This window comes from Branchiostoma floridae, unplaced genomic scaffold (genome assembly GCF_000003815.2).
Source record: "Branchiostoma floridae strain S238N-H82 unplaced genomic scaffold, Bfl_VNyyK Sc7u5tJ_1421, whole genome shotgun sequence".
NCBI classification, from domain to species: domain Eukaryota; kingdom Metazoa; phylum Chordata; class Leptocardii; order Amphioxiformes; family Branchiostomatidae; genus Branchiostoma; species Branchiostoma floridae.
This window is the reverse complement of record NW_023365714.1, coordinates 809,674-818,725: the sequence shown is the minus strand read 5'-3', so window position 1 is coordinate 818,725 and position 9,052 is coordinate 809,674. Positions and strand designations below refer to the sequence as shown.

Genomic DNA, 9,052 nt, shown 5'->3' with positions numbered 1-9,052 from the left:
GCGGCAAGACTGATTACAGGATACAGACTTCAAGATCATGTCCCAGTTCACACCTTGCTAACTGCTGCAGGGCTGGAGTCTGTGCGTAAACGGTTGGACACGGTCTCTCTTACTACAGTTTTCAAGTCAGTCCGGGGAAGAGCACCATCATATATGTCCACATTATTCCGATGGATGTCACCCCCGACCCTAAGGGTCAACACACGCGCAGCGTCTACACGGTTACGGGACTATGACCCCCACTTGCTTCAGTTGCCACATGTCAGAGTGACGTCATTTCGCGGGAGTCTGCAGTACTACGGTGTGCAGCTGTGGAACAAGCTTTCTCATGAAACACGAAGCATGATGAAGTTCAGGACATTTAGGCGCCAATTACACCTAATGGCTTAGTAATGCTATTTTTACAGTATGTTGTTATTCATTGTTATTGTGTTGTTTTTATGTATGCGCATGTGCCCAGGATTGCCTGAAAAACAGGTCAACGCTGACCTGAGATGTATTCCTGGTAAAATAAATAAACTGAAACTGAATTATCACATTACAGTTATCACATTACAGTTATCACACTACAATTATCACATTACAGTTATCACATTACAGTTATCACATTACAGTTATCACACTACAATTATCACATTACAGTTATCACACTTCCCCTGGAACACCTGCTTACAGTGGGGGCACTTCACAGCATTGTCTGGGTCCTTACTGTGTGTGTATCAATCAAAGAAATCTAGCACTATTGGAAGTGCCCATATTAATCATAAACTGATAAAGCAAATATTTTGTATTCCCATGTCTAGTATAGTGCCTAGGAAAAGTTTGTATAAATAATAGATATGAAGAACGTTTCTCAAGTACACTAACAGTTAAATCTGGTCTCAGCAATCACTCCATGGACTACTAGTAAGCAAAAATGGTTGCTGAGGGTAGTGGTTTCTACAGTTTGTTGTTCAGTTTAGAAATAATATGAAAATTAAAACATGTTCAGCCAAGGAGTGCTTTAGATAATACGCACACAACAAAGTATCAAGTAGTTCCCTCGCCTCACCTGAGATGCTTGATGAGATGCGACCTGAGGTGTGCCTTGTCACCTGAGGAAAACTCGCAGTGCGGACACTTGTAGCTGCGCAGGTGCGTCTGCTTCATGTGAGCTGGCAACAACAACAACACATCATCAACAACAACAACAACAAATAATGTACAACAACACACAAAGGAATCTTAAAACTGTAACCATCTACGATGTGTGAATACAATTTTTCTATGGTGGCAAGTTTTAATGAGTCACTTCTCCTACTGCTTTTGGTTGGGAAGCCAGGGAAGCTCTAGTCTCAGTGTTGACAGTTAATGACAGGGTTCGGTTTAGCAGAAGCTACATGTATGTGTTGCTGAAATGAAAACCTACTTATCTGTTTGCCCCTGGCGGAGAAACTCTTGTTCTAACAGTTCTGACTGAATGGAAGCCTACTTGTCCGCTTGCTTTTGGTGGAGAAACTCTTGTAGCAGGGCTCAGTTGTAGATGTAGAGTGTGGGTTTAACTGATGGATGTATAGAAGGATGGAACGGGTAGATGGAATGAAGACTTACTTGTCCGTTTGCTCTTGGTAGGGAAGCTCTTGTCGCAGTGTTCACAGTTGTAGATGCGTAGCGTCGGGGTGGGCTGTGTGTGGCGCTGTTTCTCATGGAGGTGGATCCCCTGGAGCGATGTGGAGATGAAGTCACAGTAGTGACACGGGTACGCCTTGTCTTGCTTCTTCTTGTGTTGTCGTTGTCTGAAGAGGGGGGCAGAGGGGGAGAGTTTGATACATGTACTAACCCTAACCCTGACCCTGTCCCTAACCTAACCCTGGAGGGATGTGGATATGAAGTCACAGTTGTGACACGGGTACGCCTTGTCTTGTTTCTTCTTGTGTTGTCTTTGTCTGAAGAGGGGGCAGAGGGGGAGAGTTAGATACATGTACTTATCCTATCCCTAACCCTGGAGCAATGTGGAGATGAAGTCGCAGTAGTGACACGGATACGCCTTGTCTTGTTTCTTCTTGTGTTGTCTTTGTCTGAAGGGAAGAGAGGGGGAGAGTTAGATACATGTACACCCTAACTCTGACCCTGCAGCGATGAAGTCACAGTAGTGACGCGGATACGCCTTGTCTTGTTTCTTCTTGTGTTGTCTTTGTCTGAAGAGGGGGCAGAGGGGGAGAGTTAGATACATGTACTTATCCTATCCCTAACCCTGGAGCAATGTGGAGATGAAGTCGCAGTAGTGACACGGGTACGCCTTGTCTTGTTTCTTCTTGTGTTGTCGTTGTCTAAAGGAAGAGGGAGCATGAGATACATGAACTAATTCTAACCCTAACCCTAACCCTGACCCTGACCCTGCAGCGATGAAGTCGCAGTAGTGACATGGGTACGCCTTGTCTTGTTTCTTCTTGTGTTGTCGTTGTCTAAAGGAAGAGGGAGCATGAGATACATGAACTAATTCTAACCCTGCCCCTAACCCTGACCCTAACCCTGACCCTGACCCTAACCTTGACCCTGACCCTGCAGAGATGTGGAGATGAAGTCACAGTAGTGACACGGGTATGCCTTGTCTTGTTTCTTCTTGTGTTGTCGTTGCCTTTGGGGGTAGGGGCGGTAAGAGGGAGAGCGTTAGATACATGTACTAACCCCAACCCTAATCCTGACCCTGACCGGATGTGGAGATGAAGTCACAGTTGTGACACGGGTACGCCTTGTCTTGTTTCTTCTTGTGTTGTCGTTGTCTGAAGAGGGGGGCAGAGGGAGAGAGTTAGATACATGTACTAACTGTAACTGTAACCCTGACCCTGCAGTGATGTGGAGATGAAGTCACAGTAGTGACACGGGTACGCCTTGTCTTGTTTCTTCTTGTGTTGTCGTTGTCTGAAGGGAAGAGAGGGGGAGAGTTAGATACATGTACACCCTAACTCTGACCCTGCAGCAATGAAGTCACAGTAGTGACGCGGATACGCCTTGTCTTGTTTCTTCTTGTGTTGTCGTTGTCTGGGGGTTAGAGGAGGGGAGGCATTACATACATGTAACCATAACTGTTACCCTGACCCTGCAGGGATATGGAGATGAAGTCACAGTAGTGACACGGATACGCCTTGTCTTGCTTCTTCTTGTGTTGACGTTGTCTGAAGGTGGGTGGGAGGGGGGTGAAACAGAGGGGGAGAGTTAGATACATGCACTAACTGTAACCCTGACACTAACCCTGCAGGGATGTGGAGATGAAGTAGTGACATGGGTACGCCTTGTCTTCTTGTCTCCTTTCTTGTGGGAGGGAGAGCATGAGATACATGTACAACCCCAGCCCCATGTCTGGACAGGAGAAGACTCCATGTGCTGGCTGTTCATGTGGTTCTCCCACAAACAAACAAACAAACAAACAAACAAACAAACAAACAAACAAACAAGCTCCCTCCGTACCTGTGGTCCTCCATGTGATGCTGAGTCTTGTACACCTTCCCACAGTCGGGGCAGGGAAACACCCCGCGTGCCGTGTGCTGACTGTTCATGTGGTTCTCTCACAAACAAACAAACAAACAAACAAGCTCCACACGTACCTGTGGTCCTCCATGTGATGTTGAGTCTTGTACACCTTGCCACAGTCGGGACAGGGGAACACTCCGCGTGCCGTGTGCTGGGAGTTCATGTGGTTTTCCAGGTGGTGCTTCAGCTTTGCTGTGTAGCTGGGAAACAGCAAAACAAGTTTCAGATGTGAGCTTAAAAAGCATTAACTGAGAGTAAATCCTTACTACCAAGGCAGTCACTAATTTTGCAGGTGCACTTTTTACAGCAATCAACAGGGACCACTATAATAGTCGTCAAGAAGCTGCAAGTGCTGCCCCTATTGATACATGCTACAGTCAGTCTGACCTGCAGCAAATGAGTCAGAGTTCAAAGTTCAGTATCGTCAGCAGAGTTCAAAGTTGAGTTCAACATGCAAAAGGCAGGGGTCAATGGTCAAACTTTCAAAGCACAATTCAAGGCGATGCAGACAATAGAGAAGAGTTCATAGTTCACCAGGTTCAGAGTTTAAAGTTGATCTGGAAGCTCCATCTAAGTCCTAAACATTTCTCCACAAACAAACAAGCAAACAAACAAACCTGCAGAAGTCGCAGAAGAAGATTTTCTCCCCAGGATGTAGGATCTGGATGTGCCCTGCCAGCTCCATCTTTGCGCTGAACTTCTCCCCACACACCTTACAGGTGTACTGAGGCAGGTGACAGGTGAGATGCTGCTGCAGCTCATGCTCGTAAGGAGTTGTGTAGTTACACTGGGGACACTTGTGCTTGGACTTGTCTCCATGCTCTTCTATTACGTGAAGGGCTGGGGGTGGTAGACAAACTGTCATCAACTGGATATTACCGTACTACTACTAGTAATACTACATAGTACTAATACTAACTTAAAGCTTTCTCTAGCTTCATATTTTGAATTCAATTTGGTTAATTTTTCTTACACTTCAAGCTGAGGTAAGGCTATGGCCAGTTTGGCTGTGCAACATTAAAGCCTTACAAAGTAGAAGCACTTACCAGGTTAGTGATATCAATAACTAGTAACTAACCAGGTCAGTGATATTAATAACTAACCAGTAACTAACCTAGGTAAGAACTGGAAGGGAAGCTCCTGCCACATTGATCACACAGGGCAGAGTGAGGGTGTTTGTCTGCCATGTGCCTCTTCACTAACCAGGTTAGTGATATCAATAACTAGTAACTAACCAGGTTAGTGATATCAATAACTAGTAACAAACCAGGTTAGTTATATCAATAACTAACCAGTAACTAACCTAGGTAAGAGCTTGAGGGAAAGCTCCTGCCGCATTGCTCACACAGGGCAGAGTGAGGGTGTTTGTCAGCCATGTGCCTCTCCATTAACCAGGTTAGTGATATCAATAACTAACCAATACCTAACCAGTAACTTACCAGAAACTAACCTAAATAAGAGCTTGAGGGGAAGCTCCTGCCACACTGCTCACATAGGGCGGAGTGGAGATGTTTGTCTGCCATGTGCCTCTTCACTAACCAGGTTAGTGATATCAATAACTAACCCGTAACTAACCAGTCACTAACCCAGGTAAGAGCTTGAGGGGAAGCTCCTCCCACACTGCTCACACAGGGCAGAGTGGAGATGTTTGTCTGCCATGTGTCTCTTCACTAACCAGGTTAGTGATATCAATAACTAACCAATAACTAACCAGTAACTAACCAGTAACTAACCAGTAACTAACCTAGGTAAGAGCTTGAAGGAAAGCTCCGGCCGCACTGCTCACACAGGGCAGAGTGCAGGTGCTTGTCGGCCATGTGTCTCTTCAGGAAGGGGAGAGCGCGCGTGCTGTACTCACATTCCTGTAGAAATACAAAACACACAAATTCGTATCAATCTGCTGATAATGTATTATAACATCTATTACTAGTGCTGTACTCACATTCCTACAGACATACAAACCACAAAAATATGTGTCAATCTGCTCATAATGTATTATAACATCTACATGTATTACTAGTGCTGTACTCACACTCCTGTACAAATACACAAAACACAAGATACATTACTAACGTCTAGCTTTGGCTGGTCTTATTCTCTTAATAGTTATACTTTAGTGAAAATTGAACGCAACACAATATAATAATTATTAATCAATTTTCCATCTCAGAACAACTTGTTTGCAGTTGTCAACTAAGCTGGCAGTAGTACACTGTTTTTGTGCGAGTTGAATATGATTGTTTATTTGTTTGTTTATTTGTTTATTGTTTACCCACCTGGCAGTAGTACATGTTCTTGTGCGAGTAGTTGATGTGCACATGCATGGCGGACCACCTGGAGGTCACATGATCGCACAGGAAGCACTTGAAGTCGTTGACCCCTTTGATGTGGCATTTCGTGTGCAGTTCCAGCATCTCCTGGGTCAGTGGCTTATAGCTGCAGCCCTCCGCACTGCAGACGAACTTCGGCTTCTGCACCTAGGGTTCAAATCACATTCTCATTTTGATAACTGTACTTTATCTATTACACTAATTTATGATTAGGACTGCATTGTCAACATCGCAAACAATCGCTGTACATATGTGAATACTTAACGTTTGGGACTGCATTGTAGACATCGCAAACAATCGCCTTTTTTATGTAACTACTTCACGTTTGTGACTGCACCTGTAAGCAGTAACACCTATAGCTGTATTGCAATGTGAACCAGTCAGAATTGCCTTACTGAAACATCAGTAACAAATGAAGATAGGGTTGTGTTAATGTTACATCCTTGATTTGCTTAATATTTTGTTACAAGATCTTGTGTTACATTACTGTGATTTTTAACATTGATCATGTTTGATATGGGTTTGTACCCCAACATTTGTGAACCTCCAGTTCAGGCGATATGTCTCCCCTGAGGAAAGGAAATAAACACAAACAAACCTTTGCGGGTTTCTCCTTCCGCGGCCGCCCCCGTTTCCGCTTCACCCCCACCCCCTCCGGTAACCTGATCTTCAGCTTCCGAGGCCGCCCCCGCCTCGTCCTGACCCCTGACCCCACAGCTTCCTTCTCCATCCCATCATCCTCTGCTTTCTCTGGTTCCTCCTGCTCCACGACCTTTGCCCTCCTGACCCTTTTCTTTAGAGGGTACGAGTGGTTCTCCTCCCCTCCAGCCTCCTCAATAACAACATCATCATCATCATCATCATCATCGGTTTCGTAAACTGCGACAGTTCTGCGCACTCCTGAAGGTCGATAGTCAGGGTCTTTGTCCTTGCCAAGGTCGCTCACGTCATCGTCATCGCTGTTGCCAAGGAAACGGTACGTATCCTCCCCTTCTGCCTCCCTCTCAGCACGTTTACTGGATTTCTGCGATTTCGCAGATTTTAGCGAGCTGGTGTCGATGACCTCCCGGACAGCCTTGACAGTTGCCTTGGTGACGAACCTGCCGGGAGAGCTCCCTAGGTTCACGGCCTCCCTGCCTGATGAGCTCCTGTGGCTGTCAGAGGTGTGGGGCCTTGCTCCGCCGCTGAGCGTGTTGGCGAAGTTCTCCCCAAACACAGAGATGGAGGCAGAGAACAGCTCCACCTCCTGAAGTGTACCATCTTCCTTACAGTGCTTGGTCCTGGGGAGGGAGAGACAGAGAAGTCATCTCAGACCTATTATTTCTCTACTTTGTCGACTTCAGAAGCAGTGCTCATCTTTTTGAGAGTGGTAAAACTCTGTTTTTTTAAGTCTGCAAAGGAGGGTAAGTACCATTAACCCTCATCACCAAATTCAGGACTGGTCCAATTACCCCACCTGTGTTTTTACTCTCCACACTGCTGAACTGACACACCCGACACTGGTACAGCAGGAACACCTCGATCAGCACACACACTCACACGCAAGCATGCACACACACACACACACTCACACACAAATAGCAAGAGTTACCCACCTGATGTGTGACAGGATGCTGTTTTTGCTCTCCACTCTGCTCAACTGACACACACGACACTGGTACAGCAGGAAAACCTCGATCACCACACACACACACACACACCAACCCTGGGGTTCAAACCCCCGACCTCTGGTCCAGTTAAACCCACCTGATGTGCGACAGGATGCTGTTTTTGCTCTCGACACTGCTGAACTGGCACACCCGACACTGGTACAGGAGAAAAACCTCGATCAGGTGATCATATGGAGAACCTTCCTCCTTCAGCTGGCTGTCTGGTGCAGCGGCGCCCTCTGCCTGCCACTCCATAACTGCAGGCTGGAGACTGGGGCTCTACAGCATAGAAGAGTCTGGAGGATTTGATCTGTCGCAAACACGGGGCTGCTTTCAGTCACACCTGGAAAAACAAAGGAATGGTCATGTAACTATATGTTCTGACCACAAACTTAAAACTATTCTGTGTGACTCAAACTCTGCTGTCCAGGGCTGTATCTGACCCCTCCCCATAAAGGAGTCTGGTGGATATGTTGGGCAGGCTGCTATAAGTGAGATTTAATCAGGCTTACTTAAGACCACCTTTGAAATCTTTTGTTCAGAGACTTATACGTGCCTACCCTCTTATTTAAGCACTACGTACATGTATGTGCAAATTGTATACAATGCACAGTATTACAATATGTACTATACTATGTATTGGAGGCACCTGTTATAGCTAGTGTATACAAATAAATACTGACATGGTACAATTGAAAATAGACCCAATCTTCAAACTTTGACTACATATTTACGATACTGTACAACTCGATACAGATCAGAGACAGTTGATCACGCCATCAATTTCATCAAAACCAAAAGCAACTCTTCACCTTGTAGTTCCATCTCTAGCACCCCTGTTACAAATGTAAGCTGCTTGTAATTACTAGTAGTTATAGTACCCAGATGCACTTTCTTGGCTTCCAACTGGTTGTCCATTTATAAAGGTGTGATGAGGGTGTGACCATTATGCAAATGTAATTCTAAGTACTGATAGAAATTCAAAACCACCGCGAACATTCCATTTTCTTCCTACCAAGAAATTAAATCCCCACAAATCTAAAGCCTTGCACAGCATAGATTACTGTAAATGCATTTAACTTCACGGGGATTTAATTTCGCGGTAGTGGGAAATTTAAGTGGAGTGTTTGCAGTGGTTTTAAGCAAGGGTTTTAAGGCTGGGAGGAAAATTGAATCTTACTAAATTTTATAATATTGTAAAAGGAGAAATATTTGTGGGGTTTTAGCTAAAATCGCATTATTGCCAAATCACTGTGAATTTAAAATCACCGCAAACACTTTTCCATGGCAGTTACAGATAGACTAGAGTGAATGGTGCTACGGTGAACTTAAAACCATTGTGAACAGTCCTTTTTCCCGCTACCACGAAATTAAATCCCTGCGAAATTAAATCCCCGCGAAATTAAATGCATTTACAGTATTCTTACAGTTTGGCCAGCCTTATATTTCTAAACCTGCGAAACCAAAAAAATTAATTGGTGTGGCCTTATATCATGCTATATAACATATCTTTCAGATTTTCTGCACCTGACTCTCTCTGTGCACCTTTACCAGTGTCTCTCA

The 9,052-nt window shown here is 45.0% G+C and overlaps 3 protein-coding genes across 3 annotated transcripts in view; 1 reads left to right on the top strand and 2 right to left on the bottom strand.

Moving 5' to 3' along the window:
- Positions 1-5,169, bottom strand: part of LOC118407558 (zinc finger protein 888-like) — a 19,378-nt gene extending 14,209 nt beyond the window's left edge. Inside the window, exons 1-6 of the mRNA XM_035808037.1 lie at positions 5,097-5,169; positions 4,128-4,350; positions 3,585-3,710; positions 1,591-1,775; positions 1,052-1,154; positions 705-708 (exon numbers count right to left, since the gene is read on the bottom strand). Of these exons, the coding sequence (XP_035663930.1) occupies positions 705-708; positions 1,052-1,154; positions 1,591-1,775; positions 3,585-3,710; positions 4,128-4,350; positions 5,097-5,169 (714 nt within the window). The remainder of the gene's footprint in view (positions 1-704; positions 709-1,051; positions 1,155-1,590; positions 1,776-3,584; positions 3,711-4,127; positions 4,351-5,096) is intronic.
- Positions 5,170-6,049: 880 nt separating this feature from the next.
- LOC118407557 (bromodomain and WD repeat-containing DDB_G0285837-like) lies at positions 6,050-7,389 on the bottom strand. The gene is made up of 3 exons (XM_035808035.1): positions 7,376-7,389; positions 6,439-7,120; positions 6,050-6,055 (listed from the first exon to the last, which is right to left on the bottom strand). The coding sequence occupies exons 1-3, from the start codon at positions 7,387-7,389 to the stop codon at positions 6,050-6,052; spliced, it is 702 nt and encodes a 233-aa protein (XP_035663928.1).
- A 1,506-nt stretch (positions 7,390-8,895) lies between these two features.
- The window catches only part of LOC118407573 (proteasome subunit alpha type-5-like), a 9,009-nt gene continuing 8,852 nt past the window's right edge, over positions 8,896-9,052 (top strand). Inside the window, exon 1 of the mRNA XM_035808072.1 lies at positions 8,896-8,926. Coding sequence (XP_035663965.1) covers positions 8,896-8,926 — 31 coding nt within the window. The remainder of the gene's footprint in view (positions 8,927-9,052) is intronic.